This window comes from Cheilinus undulatus, linkage group 6 (genome assembly GCF_018320785.1).
Source record: "Cheilinus undulatus linkage group 6, ASM1832078v1, whole genome shotgun sequence".
NCBI classification, from domain to species: domain Eukaryota; kingdom Metazoa; phylum Chordata; class Actinopteri; order Labriformes; family Labridae; genus Cheilinus; species Cheilinus undulatus.
In genome coordinates, this window is record NC_054870.1 from 1,894,894 (window position 1) to 1,915,665 (window position 20,772).

Below are 20,772 nucleotides of genomic sequence, written 5' to 3' on the forward strand. Positions count from 1 at the left end.
CACCAAAGATGAAGGCAAATGACATTTGTTAAAGCTAAAATATTTATTACCAGGTAACAATAGTCAAAAGTTGGCTTTCTGTTACACGGAAGCAGGCATGATAGATTTTTATTTCTGGAATAAGAAGTAATCTGTCTTGTTTTTCATCATTCAAAGGAAAAAAAGGGAACTTGTACAAAGATAAATCACATGACTACTGTAGCATCGACAGAAACTAGCCTTGTGGGAAAAAGCTTGCCATCTTATTGTAAGATTTTCTTTTACTGTTCCTAAAGCTAATGTGCAGTTTAACATTTTAAAAGAGGGAGTTCATAACTGTTCTGCATACATATGACTGCTTTGAAGCGAAATACTAGAGAAGACCATGTTTCTAAGCATAAAAGCTGAAGGTTAAGATGTCTCAGGTTAGGTCAGTGTCCGGAGGCCAAGTGCAGCTATCGCTCTATTTGGGAAAGACGGTGACCACGTCATAGCCCTCAGGTGGAGTCATCCGCTCACGTGCATGCTTCTCACAATAAATCTGGTCCTCCACAAAGAAATATCCCTTCTGTTTCAGGTTGATGTTGCAGTCTGTACAGGTGTAGCACTCAGGGTGGCGGAACTTGTCTCTCACCTTCACCAGCGCCCCCCTGAAACAGAGATGGAAAGATCACATTTAACTGCATAAACACAAAATTCTATAACTTACCTTGACTCTGTTTTATGACCTGGGTTTGCAATAGTTGAGTCAGGTTCTGTCACATAAACTTAAAAGACTGGGCACATGTTAGAAAAAGAGATAACTAGCATGCAGGTGCAAGACTGCATGAAAAAGGGGAAAGGTCTACATGGTGTTCAGCTCAATGTTTCAATCCACAGCACAGAATGCTGCCTTTGGTAAAATAAAGTCACTCATTAGGAGCTGAGCAGTGTGCTGCTGCCACATAAGAATGGATTAGCTAATGCTGATGGCCAGCTCTACATATTAACCTCTGCTGTCAGTGTGTGAATGGGTCAGTGTGATCTGTGCTGTAACAGTAGTCTAATGACTAGAGAAGTGCTCATGTCCATTTATACATTTAAGTAGATTCTTTCTATACACACATTTCCAGAAACGGACTCAAACACAAAACAAAAATACACACATTAAAGCACACGACTCAAACCCTGTTCTGTCTTCACAAAAGTCCCTCCACTAAATCAATACAAAGCTGATGAGCTTCTGTCTACCACAGCACCAAATAAACACGGATGTGATGAACAGTGTTCATGTATATTTGGCTTTATGAGGCCACGCTGAAAATTCAAACGTACGCCATCATGTGGAAATAACTTAGCTGTTTATTGTTCCAGTGAGGATCCAGAAGAACAAGAGTATTTAACATTTTTTAATCTAGTTTAAAAAAAATAGTAAAACTGTAATTGCACCTTCATAAGTACAATGAAAACACCATGAAGAGAATCAGTGCGTGGACATACGAAATCGTAATGAAGAAATAATCATTGGTTATTGCAATAAAATAAGGATTTAGCTGAACATAGAGAGCTCTTCATTCTGAGTTTGTATAACAGGAGTGACACTAGCTGGTAATCCGGGCGTTATTGAGAAGGTCAGTTTGTCTGGGTAAACAAAGGCGCTGCGTGTGTTCAGAGATTTGGGTAACTGTGATTCAGAATATTTGAGGAGGACCAGTGTGATTTTAGTCAAGTCTGTTGGTACATGAGCCTCAGGTTTTCAGAAGTGTGTACATCTTTCTATGTTGTGTCATATTTGCAAAATCAGTTAGAAATAATCAAACTTAGATATTTGTTCAAACCTGTTCAGCTCTAGTTTAATCAACTGTGTTGTTTTAATGTAGAATGATTTAATGCGTCCGTTTGTTGAAAAACATATAGGATGTGGAACTTATAAAATAATCTCATATCAAATGGCAATGTTGGAGGAAAAATTATTAGATTATTTTCCCAAATGGGTCAGTCCCATCTGTGGTAGTCTGTTCTAGTGGTTTTTACTGGTCAGGCCCCAGGACCCACCATCAACTGTCCAATCAGATTGTTTTTGACCAATCAGATTTATTTCGTAATGTTGTCCAATTTGGACCCTGTACAGAATAGAGCATGTGAAAAATCAAAGAGAAAGGTCAAAACAAGCATGTTTTAACAGAGTTTCATAGTCTTTGAGGCACAATTTTCTTTCCCCTAGAACACATATGTGACCCAGTTTTTGGGTCCCAACCTACCAGCTGAGAACCTCTGGTCTACTCCAGGGGGGCAGTGGAAGGATTCTTATTTAAGACAACTGCACAAAAGCCATTTCTGATTGAGAATCATCATACCCCGAAATAATCCATCCACTAGGCAAGTGTGTTCACGGTGTACACAATACACACACATATATATATATATAAATATATGTACACACACACACACACACAGGAGTTTGAAAATAGAAGCATCCTCCTGACATCTGTTTCAAACCACATTCCATTCTGTCATCATGTCTACCAGAGGTGAAGCTTTAAAGGGATGTTTCATTATTTGAAAGTTGGGTTACATGAGGTGATAGATCCAGAGATTTCAGTGTTTTAAGTAGATTGCCCTGGGGGTACCGACAAGGAAGCTAGGCTACACAGACAGGTACAGCTGCTCCGCTTAACTTAGCAAGTTTTAGGTAAAAATGGGCCAAAAAAAAAAGTTGGTCAAATATTTGCCATATTAAAAATGGTGAAGTGTTATATACTTCACCCAGAAAGCCGCTGTGTTTGGCACTATTTTCCAAGGCAACATCTGGCTACACGCTCATGTAAAAACATGAAAAACACACCTCAGCAGTGCAGATTTTGCTTATAAAACATTCCTTTTTTTCTCTACTGCAATATAGAACTTCACATTTTTGTAGAAATACCAACAATTACTGCCTTCAACAGATTTTTATAAATCTATCCAAAGATTAACAATTCCCTGAAAAAAACAACAACTTTGTGAACATTTTTTAAGATTTATACTTAAAGCCCTGCAATAATTTTGCCCACTACTACTGCTCAGGTTCATTTTCAGTGTCCAGCCTTGATCTGTATTTTTCTTGATTGATGCAACAGGAGAAAAAACAACCTCACAAAGGGAGGATGTAACAAAAGGAGGGCATGTGGCCAGGGCTCTCCTGCCTAGCAGTGGATACTGCTCTTCCAATCCAATCCAAAATCCAGACCATGTCTTGGACTTGAACTGTAACTGCATTGTTGAATCTGAGGTAACATCAAGAACAGCTCCCTTTCTGCAGTGCTAAATTCATCAGCTGGTGTTGTGCCGTGCCTTAGCCCCTGTCATGACACTGTGCCCCCCTTGGGGTGGGGTGGGGGGGGCACTTTGGAAATCACTGTCATAAGGTAAACATATTGCAACTGTAGCTTGATCAACTATGAGACATGACAAACTGGACCGTAAACTTCCACTCAGCTCTTCTGGTCGGGGTCAGTTTTTCCAGTTGGAAAGTTGAAGTAGGTCAGTAAAACACCAGCGTTCAGTATGGCAGGGAACTCTGGATGGGAAGTGATGCAGGCTGGAGGTGAATGTGAGTTGTGATCAGAAATGACCAGAAGAAGTGTGAAGTCCCACTCGTGACAGCAGTAACTTGCTGGGTTTGTGGGCACGGGCTCACAGTTTACACACCTGCACCACAGGTAACTCGGGATCTCTCCTGCTGACCTGTTTTCACTTCAGTTTCTCCCCTCTCTCTTTAGCTGAGTCTCCATCTGCAAAAATTCTTTCTCTGTGTAAAAGTATCCCCTCATATCAACAGTAAACCACATGCCATCGTCTCTCAAGTAGAAACTACTCATTTTAGTTAAAGCATAGTTTGTTGTTGTCTCTGTTGAAACTGCAGACCCAGACACGTGACAGCGATACTCTGAGGCAGAAGAACATGTGGCTAAAGGCTGCCTCACAATAAAGTGCCAAAACTTAGGCTTTCAATATAGCGTACATTTTTACTTGAAACTTGCTAAATCATGCGGAGCAACTGTACCAGTATATAGGGTGCTATACAGCCTAGCTTCCCCCAGTGTGACCAGTTCAAAAAAGAAATGCACACAGAATTCTTGGAGTTTGATGCCACTACTATTGCCAAATACCTCATACAACCAAACTCCAAAAACACCAAAATATCCCTTTAAAGTAGTCAGTCATAATCTGAAAGAATTACTGAGCATTTCTTGGAAATAAGATTCCCCAAAGTGAGTATGGAGGTCCTCACATGACTTGCCATGAGAACAGCCTGGTGCCACTAGGGGGCGTGGATGGATAGGGTTCAGTCTTTCTGCAAACATACTTGCACCACGGTGCTGCGCCAAGTACTTCAAAACCAAGGAGACATGTTTCAGTTGGGTCTTGCCTACTTTATCTGGCTGCAAGCACAAATTTGGCCCTTGTTCATGTTCTGTGAACCCAGAGAATGAACCACAGGGTGGTTTAGATGAAAATTTAGAGAAAAGTATAGAGATAGAAGGAGAGAGTAGCAGCAAAAGCAGAGAGACAGACAAATCCAGAGCATCCTCTCCATCAGACGAGCACTCCTCATGCATGTTGGCTATTTAACTTACCTTGGCTCTGAATCAAGCAGCATGGTAAACAATATGAGGCTTTCCTGTTCTATCAACACTATTGTCACAATGCCAACTTGTTTTTCCAGGTGCTGATCAATATGCTCAATTATACCCTGAATTATTCAGGTACTGTTAGAGAGACTGAGCCCAGATCTCAACTGAAACTCCAGCTTTGACTGTAGATGGTACCATGAACGTTGCTGCTAGACTTTCCCAGTGCTGTCATATAAACATCTGATAACAACCCTGAGGAACCATGGAATACTTACACAATTCCAGATCCACATTTGTCACAGGTGGGTAGTGTATCTGCGTTTCCCACAGATGACCCAATCTTTGTTGAAGGGGCTTTGACGCTCCTGAACCCTGATGGTTTATCAGAGTTACCTACACACATCAGGAACACACAGATTAATAACAGCATTGTTCCTACTGCTCAAACTCTCCCAATGAGGCCTTTAGGAGAACCACAAAACTATCCCAATGATAAAAAAACATAAAAATAGGACAACAAACAAACGTTTCATTTGATCAAAAAACAAACAACTGCAGGGTTGAGCCTGTAAATATAAAAATATTCTAATATAAACTTTGATACATTCCAGATTTTCACAAAGTAACTGATTTCACAGCAGAGTTATGTCTGTATCATCCAGACCCAGTTCAGTGCTCATGAGTAGGGCCCCGCCCCCAAATATTGCAATTCCAATTTACTATGAGATTATCATTAGGTTCCTCATCCTATGTATTTTTTAACAAATTCAAATTCAATTCAAATTTAGTCAAGCAGTATGCTTTTGACTTAAGCTTTAAACACACATATGGATAGATACATTAGAGAGAAAACAATAAAATTATTTCAGAAGCAATTAATCCACAGTAGCATGAATATGAATATGACTATGCAAAAAGCTTTATGCTATAAAGGAGGCGGCTGGGTTGGAGGAGGTGAAGCTTTACCAGCAGCAGCAGTGTGGTGCATCAGCATCAATGCAAACAGGGATTAGTGAGAATTAAGTCATATTTAAATGGACCACTGTGTTGAGAGAAAGAGCTGTGATTGGCTGTGGGAGCTGGGAGGCAATGATTAGTATCAGCTGGCTATCAGCTGATCGTGGCTAGGGGTGTGACTATGCTGAACTAACGCTAAGCTTCATCTAAATTAGATAGAATGAAATTGCAATTATTTTTGCTGATATTGCAAATCTTTTATCAGTTGCTCACTTGTTTTGATTAAGAAAAACATACAATAAACAATAAAAGCAGCATTTTGTAAACCATTCTAAAAAAACACTTGGATTTTTGCATAATATTCATAAAATCTCTGCTGCTGCAAGAAGGAAACATATTTACTTTGACACATTTCAAGAAATATAGCAACTTCCGTGATTTGTAAATTGCAGCAGGCCATATTGTGATTTATTCTGATTATTTTCCCAGCCCTACTCATGAGGAACTTAAGTATGCTTACAGCACAGGGACCAGAGTCCAAATTAGGACCCTGAAAGGGGCCTGCTAAGACAGGACGGTGTGGGACAGGGCAGGGCTGGAGCCAGATGTGTGAAATGTCCAGGGCTAAGCCCAAACTTAGGAAGTTCCAGGGTCATGCTTTTTGATTATCATCCATTTCCTTTTGCATTTATTCATGCAGACACTCTGTAGTGACATACTTTCACCAACCTAAGGAGAGAGAAAACATCCAGGGCTTTAGCCCTTTAAGCCAACCTCTGGTTTGGCCTATGTAAGGTGTCAATAGTTGTACATTATGTTTGCAATTTTTTTTTAAATAAAAAAGCATTATTATTTTATTTTCAAAGGCCCCTTAAATGCAAAAAATACACAAATAACAGGCTTAAGCAATGTTCAGGGTCTTTAAAAAGAAAAAAGCTCTCATGATTAACGTCTCCAGATACTGTAGGTGGAAAGTTGGCTTATCTTTAGGCACTTCTTGGGCTTTCACTGCATCTACACACTACAAGCAACTCACCTGTTTACTCAGGATTTTAATGAAGTAAATAAAGTACACAATGATCTGAATAAAGATAAATCTGTGATGAAATCAAAATGAATAATATTTTTTTGGCCCTCAGGCCACACATTATAATACAAATAGGATAAATACTCTTTAAGGAACGGCAGCTTTGTACCTGTCTCAAGAATTTCCTGAAGAACATTGAATGAAGCAGACTGTCGAGGAGGCTCATCAGACTCTTGGTTCTCCTGGAGCATCTTGTAAACCTCTGAGTCTTCTGCTACAAGCGGCCGCCTGCTTGTCTGTGATGCATCTGATGGAGCTCTAAAAAGAAAGTATGCACATTTCAGTCTGTCAGCAGGTTTGACAGGCTGTGAAAATGCCACAAGATAAAGAAGAAACAGACAAAAAACCCAGAGAAATAACACAAATCTCTGAAATTGCTTCCATGCTTTCCATGATAGAGTTTTCTTTGTGTCTTAGTCCCTCCCATCAGAGTTAGGAGAGAAGGAAACTGCCACTGGATGGTGGGGAAAAGGACAAAGTCTGAGACATAAGATATCACTTCAGCCATGTCTGCTTTTGATTTTTAGAACAAATTAGACTGTAAAAAGATTAGTAAATGATAAAAGAAAAGTTGTTGCACATTAAAAAAATAAAATAAAATAAGTAATGCACTATTTATTGTTTCAATCAATCACTCAATCTTTTTTTTTTCAGCACTATTTTATAACTGCAGTTATTTAAAGACGTTTTAAACAGAGAGCAGGTCTAGACTGTACCCTCGTTGCAGTGGTCTATTATAATAGACCAGTGTTTATCATTTACTATAATAAAGACTATAACCTATTAGAATAAATGGTTTCAAATAGGGATGTATGATATTATCGGCAGTATATCAGTATCGGCTGATAATAGCTTAGAAAGTTAACTGTCGGTATCGACCGATAATAAAATTTACGCTGATCTGTGCGATCGATAATGTGACATCAAAATTAAGCACACGTGATGACACGAGACATGCGCCAACAACAAACTTAACATGTCGGCTGTGTGTGAGAAGTTTGAGGTGTGGGAACAAGACAGCAAAGTAGCTGTTTGCATTATTTGTAAAGTACATGTGATGCCAGGAGGACTCAACAACACGCCTTTAACAGCACCATTTTAATTTTGCATCCAAAAAACCGTCCCTCTGACCCTTAGCCTAGGGGTTCACATACTTTTTCCACCCTGTACTGTGAATGTTTACATGGTTTGTTCAATAAAAACATGAAAACATATCATTTTTTGTGTGGTATTAGTTTAAGCAGACTGTGTTTCTCTACTGTTGTGACTTAGATGAAGATCAGAACACATTTGATGACCAATTTATGCAGAAACCCAAGAATATCCCTAAGGGTTCACATACTTTTTCTTGCAACTGTATATGGACATCAAGTGTTAGTCCTGTTAGCATGTTGAGCCTCACTGCCTCAGTAGATAGATGAGGATTCACTCTTAAAAAGCCTGTCCTGCACTCACAGGAGTGCTTACTCAGCAGCCGCAGCTGCAGCCGCTTTTGATAACATGTTTGAGATACGGAAAATAGAGAAGATGAACGTGCATGTCGTGCTATGTGACAGTGCGTGAAACATGGCAAAAACAATGACGGACTTCTGGGTGCCAAGTCTCCCGTGCATGGTGCACATTCTGCAGGTGACCTGTCTCCAGCATTGGAGATGTGGGTGCCACTGTGTTGTTACAGAGCTGTTTACAGTGAAATGCCCATTAAACTTGGCTGCTTAGTTACTTTGTGCTGTTTAAAGCAGAATCAGGAGAGCTACTTCAGTTAAAGTCTTATTTCTTTTGTTCATCTTGAGTCTCAAGAACTTAAAAGCATATTTAAGCTCTGAACTATAGGTACATTTTTTGCATTTAAGAATTTGTCTTTTTGTTGCTTTGGTTGTTACTTAAAGCACTTTGTCAGGAGTATCTCAGGGAGCCATCCTGCAAACTGTCCAAGTAATAAAGAGAATCAATCTAAATGTATAAGCTATTTCTATTTTGCACTGTGGAGCTCAGTGTCAGCAGGTTATTTTGCTGCTGTTTATTGCCCTCAAAGATGCAGTTGACTTTGGCTGTACTGTTAAAAATACATGTAGCATGTAGTGCATGTAACCCAAAGACATTACTGTAAGTTTTTCTTTATTTTATGGCTGTATTTGAAAATAAAAAAAACATCCTTCATTTCTGATGAAAATCAAATGTTTTGTCTATTTCTAAAAAAACAGACTACCAATATTTTAAAAAAATTGTAGTGCAAAATGGAATTGGTGATTTTTACAGTTGAAAAAAAAAATGTAAATAAATATTGGTATTGGCCAAAATGAGTTTTAAAATATTGGCATATCGGATATCGGCAAAAATCCAGTATTGCGCATCCCTAGTTTCAAACCCTCATTTTCAGTATTCATTCCAGATGCTCATCCAAACCAACTGCTCAAAACACTGCTCAGTGTGTTCTAGGACTTAAGTTATAGATCTGAACTGGTATGTCTGTGTGCAGGAAGATTTAAAAGAAAAATCCCCCCCTTAATGTGCAAATCGACATTGTTGCAGAGAAGGTCTAACACACAAAAGCTGGCGCTTACAGCCAGCACTTTAAGAGTGAAGACAAGGCTGTCAAAGCCGTGTTTAGGGCAGTGCTTTATCACTGGCGAATGTGCTGCACTGAAAAATTAAACCTACCAAAGCTGCTAGTTGAAGTTACTGTGGTACCCTCCACTGCAGAAATCCACCCAGGCTGGTGGACATTTATGTCAACGTATGTCTGCGTGCTCATTTGCAAAATGGCCCGACATCATTAACAGAAATTCTGCCATCACCTCTGAAGCATCTCCACACACACAGTCATGCTACTGTTGGAATGGACACACACTTTGGAGGCAGTTTTTATAAATGTGCACATATTACGCATTACCGTCTTCATGATGGTAATTAAAGAAATAACTTGGCTGTTTATTAATACCCTGGCATATGGTATTACCGCTCATTCCTAGCTGGAAGTGACTTAAAGTTGAAGCCTTTGTTTTCACACCTTACAGGTAAGCAGAGTTATGTCAGGATATAATCATCCTTCCTCTTCTTTTGTCCTCTCTCTCTCTTCCTCTCCATGTCTCTGTGCGTAATAACTTAGCTACATGATCTCTTTACCCTATTGAATGAAGAAAAAATTAAAATAATAACCCACAACTATTATCAATACAGTATCTATGAGTGTGAATCAATGTCCCGTGTGCTTCCAAAACAGATAAAGATCTACCTTAATTAATTATATCCAGGTTGTGCAGCCTGGTGAGCTCCATTGTGTCCATCGAATTTACTTTAGAGGAAGCTTATAAAAAGTTACCGGCCACTTTAGAGCTTGAAGTAACTTACAAACATCAATAAACTTCATCCACATTTCCCAAAAAAGGGTTAAGAAAAGTTCACAAGTTTTTTAAATCTGCTGATGGGGTAATTATGCTCGATTTTGCTGCTGTAGCATGCAGCACCTGTGGTTATTAATAGCCTGAATATTAACATTTCTCATCACTGATCTACACACAGAAAGAAGATTTAGCACGTTTTTAAAACTGACAATACCATGGATCAAATTACAGCCAGCAGTGCCCTTAAACACTTAGACTTTAAAGAGGGCCACAGCGCTGTGCCAGCGCCATGCCAGGGAGCGAGGCCGTTGCACTCAGCACACACGTTTAGATATGGTGGTATAGCCCTGAGTGCCTTCATCATTTACCAAATTGAAATGATATCATCAGCAGGAGCATTTATCGTGTTAAAGCATCTTCACACACTGGCAGTGGTGCTACTAGTAGAGAGGGACACAAGGCATTTATTTAAAAACCTGCACTCATCACATGGCATCAACAACAATCTCTCCCTCCTGTCTAAGTCTGAACATCAGAAGGGAATAATAAAGTACTGGCTCCCAACCTGGGGTCTGAGACCCCAAAGCAGAGAACCAAAAAATCTATTCTGAAGGTATTGCAATTAGATTTTTACACTTAAACTAAAATCATGTTAAACACTTATTAAATCGTTAACACAAAGATCGTTTGGAAAGAAAACATGCGTAGGTATACTTTCTATGGGTTTTCACAATGGAAAATGTAAAACTGAAGTTTTGACAGCTATGTGTCACTCTCTTTTATTTTTGGTGTGGATCATGAGGAGTTTTAGCTTTTCTGAGATTAAAGTTTGAGAGGCTCTAACTTCAGAGAAAAAGACGTGGAATCACTAAGCATGGTCATTTTAGCTTAACCTACTTGGTGTCCGGTTTGGGAGCTGCAGCCATGGTTTTGACATCGTCCAGAGCTGAATTGAAGTCCTTGATGTTCTCTGAGGAGTAGAGACCTGAGGGGCTGTTGTACTGGTTAGTCACGACTTTGGAGCCGAAGGCAGAGAACGGCAGAGCACTTCTGTTGTGGGTGGAGCCTATGTGTTTCACCTCCTGCCACAGTTAAAGAACAAAGAATACTGTGAGGAACAGAGTAAGGATGGTGAATGCACATACAAGATATCTGTGAAGATGTGGAATTCAGTCTGAAACATGCATCACTCAGTGCCAGGTCTATGCAATGGTGGTAACAACTTTTGACAATTCACGGTCAAAGTTGACAACTGAAATGTAAAAAACAGGCCACTGTCATCAATAAGTTAATCATAGTTACTAAAATCTACAGAAACAAACATTTTCACTGAAGCCCAGTTCAGACCGAAGATTTAAGCTCGGGCTGCAATGCCGACTGATCAATCTATTATAACTGATGTTTAAAATGTTGGAAGTTAGTGATTCCTCTTGTTCTGGAATTTTAGCGTCAGAGCTGCACACATCCCACGTAGCCACATGATAAACTACACTTTCATGTAAAGCTGGGCAATTAATCCAGTTTCAACTTCAATCTGAATTTTATTTTCCAATGATCATGAAGACCAGACGATCAGGATCAGACATTTCTGCGCATGTTGCTGTGTTGCACCTGTTCTGTCAGAAGGGCTGGGCAATAAATCAAAAATAGATTAAACTGCAATATAGCCTGCTGCAATTTTCAAGTTGCAGAAGTTGCCATTTTTCTTTAATCTGAAATTTGTGTCAAAATATTGGAGTAAAACTCTTTTTTTTTGCAGAAGAGATGTTATGCATTAGATATTTTGCAATCATTCAAGTTCAATTTTTTAGAATAGTCTACAAAAAACTCCTACTTTCTTCATTTTTATAAGTTTTTCTGATTAAATATGAGGATGACATAGAAATTTACCCTTCCCTTCAATAAAATGATTCATATTCAGTTTGCAATATGAGTCAGAATCATCACAATTAAGTTTTTTTTCAACATTGTTCAGCCCTGGTTTGATCTAATATTGTGTTGGTTATAACGTAGAATGATTTATTCCTGGTGTTAGGGTTAAATATGGTTAATATTTCACTGTTTGATCTTACACAGCATTTTATCCATTTTCATCATGCATCATTATTTTATGCATTTAGATTTTTTTCAACTAATTTATTTTTTCTTTTAATGCATGTGTTTCAATGTGTTAAATGGTGTTTGAGTTCTGTAATGCAGAGTGCATAAATCAATGAGTAATTGTTTCCAATAATCACGATCTCTATTTCAATCTAAATAATTGTGGTTCTGATGGTTGCTATACTTGAGCATCCCTACTTTCACTAATTATTGCAATAGTTTAAGGTAAGGGAAAATTCTGGGGAGAAAATGTTCACCATCGACCGTTTTGCCATGGCACAGATGAGATACCGGCGACCTTCAAAATAAAACTCTGTGGTTGAAACTCAGATGGAAGCCAAGTTTTATTTTGGTGACAAGAAGTGACAGGATACGGCCGATGGTGGTAGGCTGTCAGACATTTAAAACTGACTTCTCCCCTTGTTGTGTGTCTTACATGTCCATCACAGTTGAGCAGGGCTGAAAAACTCTGTACAATACTCTTCTGTATTGAAGGGCATGACCACTTTTGTCATTTAAAACATTAACAAATAAAACTAGAATGGCCGTCTGAGGCCGCAGACCCACGCCTAAGCAGCGCCACCGAGGAACTCACGCTCTCATTGATTACTATGGTGTTCAAAATTCGAAGTCCGAGAAAAACCGAACGGGTGTGCGGATCATCACCAAAATCTACTCGATTCTTCCCTGTCACTATCCCAATATTCCCTGAAAGTTTGGTGAAGATCCAACTTTCCGTTCTCGAGTTATCTTGTACACATACAAACAAACAAAGATACGATTTAATCGGCGTGGGTAAAAATGCTTGAAAACAACGATGCTTCAGTGTTTACATGATGTGTAGAGCATAGCATCTCTGCTGCAAAAAATATTGTACAGTTTTTTGTCACACATTTCTGGTCAAAGAAATACTGCAACTTCTGCAATTTTAAATTTGAAAATTTTAGAAGGACTTACTGCGATTTAATCTGAATCTTGATTTATTGTCTTAGTAGCTACTGAGGAGTTGTATAGTAAAATATAAACTTTCCTTACTGGCAATAACAACATGAGATTATGGATCTCCATACCAGTTGTTCAGGTAAAGTTAATACCTTTATAATAAAAAAAAAAAACCAAAAAACAAAAACTACAACAGCTTTTGGAATGTGATGTGGATTATCATTACCTCCGCCAAGGAGGTTATGTGATCGGGTGGGTTTGTTCGTTTGTTAGCAACATAACTCAAAAGTCATGGACGGATTTTCATGAAATTTTCAGGAAATGCCAGAAATGACATAAGGAAGAACTGATTAGATTTTGGGAGTGATCCAGATCACCGTCTAGATCCAGGAATTTTTAAAGGATTCTGTACTATTGGGAGATAGGGCTGATGGCAGAGGTCTGCGCTGTTACCACTTTACACCAGCAAATGGCGGACATGAGTAACTTATTCAAACTTTTGGAGTTTGTAGAGTTTGCAAGACGCACGCCCGGTCGAGGAGATGAGTCGGAGCGTAACTGAGAGAAAGACAGCGAATTGTAGCAAGAATACTCACAATGCTGGGAGGAATAGAGGAACATTCACCCTCTGCCATGACTTCCACACGTAGTGAAGCCAATGCTTTGCCTCACCGTGCCTCCACCCCTCCAGGGAAGGAGTACTCGGTGAATTAGATTTTAGGAGTGATTTTAAAGGATTCTTCACTGGGCGATAGGGCTGATGGCGGAGGTCTGCGCTCTCTGAGTGCTTTTCTTGTTCTCTTTTTTGCCCTACTTTGTAGTCAGAAGGTGTGTTTTAAAGTCACGGTTTAGTACGTTTTCAGTGCAGTAATTAAAATTAACAAAACACAGAATTTCTTTTTATAATGCTAAGCTTTTTTGACATTAAAAATATATATTTTTTAAAAATAGGCTGAAAAAATTATATGTAAATACTGAAATACATTTTTCAAATAGTAGGTTACTCTTACTGAAATATTGCCACATTGATATCCTTTCCTCTAATCCTCAAATTTCCCAGTCAATCTTGAACACATTATCCAAGTTAGCTCTGTAAGTGCACTAATTAACGTCTATCCTGCTGATTTCAACATGGAATGCAGCACTGGATTTCCTTCTTACCTGATGGGCCCTCCAATAAGGAGTGCATCTGGAGTGTGAGGATAACTGCTGTAATGCTAAGACCCAGCTGCAGACATGATTGAGACCCCTTCTATCCCTACCTGAGTCTGACAGTTCGGCTGATATACTGGATGTAACTTTCAGCAGAAATGTTCTGTTGATGCCGATATCATGCCGATAATGTTGTACATCCCTAGTTAAAAGAAGATATTTTTCTGCTTTAGTCTCTGGTCCATCTAAGCTATTTGAAGTAGCAGAGCCTGTCAACATTTAGCTTATCATTTATTCATATTTCATGTTAATAAAGGCACCTACATTTTAGAGAAGTATCAGACTCACAAACTAAAGGAAAACACATTTCTAGTAATGAAAGTAAAGGCGGCCCTCGCTGAAGCTGGCAGTTACTTGCAGTTTCATCTTGTCTTAAATCTTTGCTCTTTACTGGGCTTACAACTTCATTGCAGGTTCCTCGGGAGTTCAACTGCTGCTTCTAATTTAATGCAAAGTAACTCATAATTTTGCAGGATAATTTGTGACCACAGTGATGTCTGAATTAAAGTCAACTGTCTTTGGAAGCATTGTGACACTGGCATGCTGTCAATGTGGGCACACAAAACATCAAACGTAGCTTATGGTTCCAAGTAAGAACACAGAAATGCCTCCAAATATAGCTTAGGCTCCAAGCATTTTACATTTAAAATAACCAAAAACTGTTCTGTTCACCTAGATACCTAGATGCAACATTAACTTGACCAATGTAATAATGGCATAAAAAGTAAAAAGTCATGGTTTTACAGAAATGAAATGGTGAAGACACCAAAGTGGCTGAAGCAAAACAAGTGCTATAAACACATGCTATTGTGTGTTAGAAAAATGCAACATCAGTGACCTCTGAAAACACAGCGAGCTGGGACACATCATAATGTTTCCTACATGAATTTATACTTTGGCCTCAACTCAGTGGACAGGAAGTGAAGCTTGCATCAGGGCTTGGCTGATAAACTAGCATCTCCTAGGAAACCTCCTGTTGGGAAGTAAACAATGACTTCATGGTTGGCAGTAAGGCAACAACAGAAAAAGCCTCAAGCAGAGGAAAAATAGTGCTCAGACTTCAGGAAACTGTATGGCTACTTGTTCTTTTTCTGACTTCATTCTAAATTAGAGAGTTCGAACAGTAATTATCAAAGTTCAATGATTTAAAGTTGAGACAGCAAGCCCGTACCTGAGGCTGTGATGCAAGATTCATCTTAAAAGGATGTGACCGCCCTTCCTCAGATGAAAGTGGTGACCACATTTTACTTTCTGACCTGCAGAACAGAGCAGACACAAACTTAAAATAAATAAAAAACAAAGAACCAGAAACATATTTATGTTTAACATTAAATACCTGGGCCCTTTCCGTGTTTCGGGGGGGGGGGGGGGGGGGTTGTGTTATGCATGTGATTATAAATGCAACACTGAGGACAAGTCTCATCTTGGCATTGGCTTCCTTCACAGTTTACCTCACCATACCTTTAGTGTTCCTCTTCATTCAGGCCCATTTTAAAAATTGCAGCTGCATGGCATCATCTTCAATTATGACACAGACTTAAACACAGTATTGCATACAACCCCCTCTATAAAGGGAAATTCTCAGTTAAAGAAGAAATACAATTCAACCCCCCCACTCCTCCAAGTGTGTGGACTTTGGCTGTTTGATCTCTTTCATGTGTTCTGGGCTCACTGTGTGACACATCAGACTTCCTCATGTTGCTACATCCTACCTGTCGATGGAGAGCACCATCTCCTCTATGCACCCCTTGATCTTGTTCTGCGCTTCCGAGTGAGTCATGCTCTCTGTTGTTTCTCCATCAATAGCCAAGATTATGTCGCCAATACACAGGTTGGCCTGAGCAGCTTTACTCCCAGGGGTGACCTACAACAGTGAAAACAGATTTCATCATTTATAGCAGGTTTGCACATTACATGGAGGGATGCACAATACTGGATTTTTTGCTGATATTCCCAAAACCTGTTTTAGCTGATACTGATATATAAACATATTTTTTAATGCAAAAATATGCTGAGCCTAGAAGAGCTGAGAGAGGAGCTGACTGGTAGGTGTTTTACATTAGGGGCTTCATTTAAAGTGTTCAGGGCCCACCGAGGGCCCCCTGGACACATAGCGCCCTAGGCATCCACCTATACCTGATCGTACTAGGGCTGGGCAATTAATTGCAAATTAGATTAAACCGCAATATAGCCTGCTGCAATTCCCAAATTGCAGGAGTTGCAATATTTCTTTAACTTGAAACGTGTCAAAATACCAGTTTAATAAATCAGTTTTTTGCCACGGCAGAGATTTTATGCACATTATGCAAACATTCAAGTGTCATTTTCTTATAATGGTTTACAAAAATCCTCCTTTTAGTGTTTTATATATGTTTTTCTTCATCAAAATGAGTAACATAAAAATGATAACGCCCTTAAACAAAGCAAATGACATCACATTTTCAATACCAGCAAAAAAGTTAGCTCATTCTATCTGAAACTGATGAAGCCTAGCATTACTTCAGGAAAGTCAGACCCCAGCTGCCTCCTCTCTAGCTTAAAGCTTGTTGCACCCCCATACTCAGATTCATGTTACTATGGATTGATTGCTTCAGAAATAACTTTATTGTTTTCAATACACATGGTCTTATTTATGGAATTAGGCCTATTTATTGCTCGGAGTGTGATTGGATGAACCTTCTGTCACATCTCTGCGAGCCAGTAAGAGCAACAAAACACGTGACGTAGCTGCTATCGAGCAGTGCGTGCGCAGCTACTGAGGAATAACGCAAAACATGGCGACTGTAGAAATGTAAGTACTCAACTTTTGTCGTTTTTGAAAAGAAAACAACTCACTGCTGTTCTTTGTTCTTCCTTTAACAAAGAAATGTTGTCAAGTTCTGATAAAACTGGCGCTTTAGCAGCATCCACGCTAATCTCTTCCTCCATGACTGCACCAACACCACAACTCTGCTGCGCCTGAAAGTACTGCCCCTTGTCGCTGATTGGTCCTGTCACTTTCTAACCAGGCCCAAACGTTTCAGATGAGAGCTTTGCAAGATTGATTCGCCAGTGAAAAACAAGGAAATGGGCGTGTCCATCTGCTTTGCAAGGTTAACGGTGATCCGGATCACTCCCAAAATCTAATCAGTTCTTCCTTATGCCATTGCTGATATTTCCTTAAAATTTCATGAAAATCCGTCCACAACTTTTTGAGTTATGTTGCTAACAAACTAACAAACGAACAAACCCACCTGATCACATAACCTCCTTGGCAGAGGTAATAAAGAAAATGTGGAAATGTATGCAGATTCCTTCTTTGCAAGCATTGTTAAAGGTGTTTCTAATGAATACCACAGTGGGAGGGAATTACAAATTATATAACTTAAATTATTGTGTTTAACTGCATGAAAGCATGAGTCATTATTACAAGCTGAGTTTAATTGAAATTACATGTATTTCAAATAAAAAATAAGTTAAATCAAGATTAGTCTTGTTGGATCTACTTGGAAATGTAAGTAAATTTCACTTTTTGGTTCTTAAATAAAACAGAGGAGTAGTTCTTTAAAAGATTATTTTGGCTAATCTACAAAAAGAATGTATGCCAGATCAGACTAGATCTCCTAGTCTGGTTCTGTTTGAGGGTTCTGTCTATTAAAGGGACAGTTTTACCTTCCAACTGCAGCTTTGCTAAATGTTGCTTAGTGCAGTGCTTGTCAAGGATCTTGGGATAACATTGGTTATAAATTGACGCTATACAAATACAGATTGATTGGTATTCTTGTAAACCAAGGCTAACAGCGTTTTATCTTCCCATATTATCAAGCCTCGTGTGTTCAAACCCTGTCTGCAAAGGACCTGTCAGACATTTGATCATTTACAGTAAATACAGACAAAGCCATGTGAATAATCAGCTCTCCTCCGAGGTAGACACAATCAAAGATGAAAGCCTTGGAGGAGAGAGAGAGAGAGAAGTCTGGAACAATCCAGGAAGGTCTAATCACTTTTCCATGGGTGGAGTAGGCAGGCTACTGTGACAACACTCAGGCCCACTCAGGAAAAGTACACAGCAAAGAGCCACATTATGTTTAACAGTTAATGAAGTTTAGAGTTTCATTGTTAGTCATGTCTGAGGTGTTTTAGTAAAGGCCATTAACACTTGCAAGGGGAGATTACAAATAAAAACCAGGCTATAAAGAACTGACGATACATGATGAGATATTAGTAAAAAGAATCAATATGTACCTTAAAGTTTTGCTTTAATGCGTTTGGTTTGAAAAAATGCAATAACACAGTGAAAACGCCTACCAAATGAGGCTCTGCTTATCTCTACAAGGACTAAACGACGCAGAAGCGGACTATTGCCAGGAGCTGACAGTACCGTAAAGTAACAGCCTTCTAACATTTAAACAGTCAGAAAACTTTTTTAGTATTAATGTCAGGCTAGTTTCTGTAAAGCCTGGTAAACTTAGCTCAAGCTAGCATGTCATCTAGCCCCGCATCATTCTTGTCCTCATAAGTCGAGACCAAACAGGACAGGGGAGTGTTTGGTCGGGACAAGCCCAGGTAAGGTTACACAATAACTACGGATAATGTTGGTAGTTGATAGCAAACTTACCCGGGAAATAGCCAGTGGCTGCTCGAAGTCCTTTCCTCCAACCAGCCTGAATCCCCAGGGTCCGGGACCCTGCATTACTATCCGAAGTGGCATATCGTTGACGTTGGCTGTAACACAGTAAATCGGCTGTTAAAGTGTTTTTGAGATCTGTCTCCAGCTCCGAGCTCACTTCCTACTACAAATCACACGTGTAGTGATCGATATCAGCAGCAAGGGGAGGGGTGGGCCCTCAGGTTATGGCTGGACGAATAAGTTTTGAAGTTTGCATGCTTGTACAAGTAAGTGTACAAAGATCGTGTAATAAGACAATGGCTCACTTGGTTATGTTGTCTGGGACAATCTCACACTAACCGCACCCTCATTCTTCATCCACATCTTACTGAACTTTCGTAGCCTAATAACACTTCGCCATCCTTGCTTTTTTTATTCCAGCGACCATTTAATGGGTGGAAAATTTTGTGTTTTGATGTGAAAATCAATATCTTATTTCTTTTTATTCAAATAATAAAATACAACACAATAACTTTATTTATCCCCGAAGGGAAATTCATTCATAAAGATACCAATATGCCATAGCTTGACTATGAGAAAATATAAAACATAGTTAACATGCAAAGGTAGCCGCTGAATCTTTGCAAATAACTGTTTTCAAAGACATGAGTATTACTTTTAAATCATTAGGTCAAGGCTTGTGTTTGTATTCGAGATGCAGTTTTGACAAAAATTCTGCTTTCTGAGAGTGGTTAAGGATTTTGTGAATTTAGAGGTTTTTTAGCCACCTAAGGCCTATTGTATGTGTTTAACAATGAACTGGTATCCTTCAAAAGGACGGCCACCGATAGTATTTTTTTTTTAGGATACTTTAAAAGTCAGGTGGAGTGATACATCTTCACTTTACGTTCCTCTCACATGAGTTTCAAGTTTGTTTAGAGACGTAGGCCCGCCGGTGTACGTCACCCTGTTATATGCTAGCTTACCATTTATGGTAGAGCTAAATCTCAGGATGTGGAATGTGCCGCTCCCAAAACCTGAATTCCTGACAGAGGATCTCAGCTGAAAGTGGGGAGAAAATGCCAAGGGTAAAGTAATAGAAGGAAACACGTCCCGTATTTTATGAATGAGGCCTTAACAAGCTTCCCACTATGTAGGGAATGAAGTCATGTATGCTGAAAAGTGAAGCTCCAGGGTCTTAGAGCTGAAGAAAAGAGTTCACCTGGTTCTTAGCCTGAAACTGGGACATTTCTGTGAATGCAGTTTTAGCGGGACAGTTAAACAAAAACGGGACAGTTAATATAAAGGGCTTTAGCCTATGTCTTCATCCAGTTAATGAAAATACAAACTCTATTCTGCTCTAGCGGTGGTATCATCGCTCCTACTAGAAATTACCTAACCTTTTTAATGGGATATCACACAGGGGGCGGGGCACGCATTTATCAGGTGACTGAACCTGTAATTTAGTGGTGTCCAAACTATGGCCTGGGGGCCAAATGTGGCCAGCATCCCATTTTTGGTTGCCCCTTAGTAGAGAATGAAGCTTGTGCTACACTGTATTATACTACTTAGTTTCAGCACAAAGCAGTGCTACCATACTAATACTGTAAACAAAAATTTTGACAAAAAGGATATAATGCTGTTTTTTTCAGGACTACACTATAAATAGTAACACTTTTGAAAACCAAAATAATAAAAACACCTTGATTCATAATGTCCTAATGTTCCAGGGGCGGAGCCAGTGGTGACTAGGGCCCGCTGAAATCTGATTGGCCTTCCCAAAATCCTTAAAATGATTGGCTATTTGGCTTGTAAGCAATCAACAAGCCACTTAAGCAGTCCCAATTACTGAATATATCTTAACCAACATTAAAATGGTTTTACTAACTTAAATATCGAGGAGAGATACATAAAAGGGGCCCCACCATCCTTATATATTTCTGTGTGTGGCTCCCAAAGGAAAAAGCT

At 39.3% G+C, this 20,772-nt stretch overlaps 1 protein-coding gene across 1 annotated transcript; it reads right to left on the minus strand.

Annotated features, from left to right (window-relative positions):
- Positions 1–19: 19 nt before the first annotated feature.
- Positions 20–19,084, minus strand: pdlim1 (PDZ and LIM domain 1 (elfin)). The gene is made up of 7 exons (XM_041789191.1): positions 18,814–19,084; positions 15,929–16,080; positions 15,388–15,472; positions 10,860–11,044; positions 6,728–6,876; positions 4,850–4,967; positions 20–629 (listed from the first exon to the last, which is right to left on the minus strand). Exons 1-7 carry the CDS (start codon positions 18,904–18,906, stop codon positions 443–445), a joined length of 969 nt encoding a protein of 322 aa, XP_041645125.1. The 5' UTR covers positions 18,907–19,084; the 3' UTR covers positions 20–442.
- Between the last annotated feature and the right edge of the window lie 1,688 nt (positions 19,085–20,772).

Coding starts and splice junctions, on each gene's coding strand:
- pdlim1 (XM_041789191.1), bottom strand. CDS start 18,906: ATGCCACTTCGGATAGTAATGCAGGGTCCCGGACCCTGGGGATTCAGG. Junction 16,081..18,813: donor AGCCACTGGCTATTTCCCGG/GTAAGTTTGCTA, acceptor TCACTGTTGTAG/GTCACCCCTGGGAGTAAAGC. Junction 11,045..15,387: donor ATCTTGCATCACAGCCTCAG/GTACGGGCTTGC, acceptor TAACTGTGGCAG/GAGGTGAAACACATAGGCTC.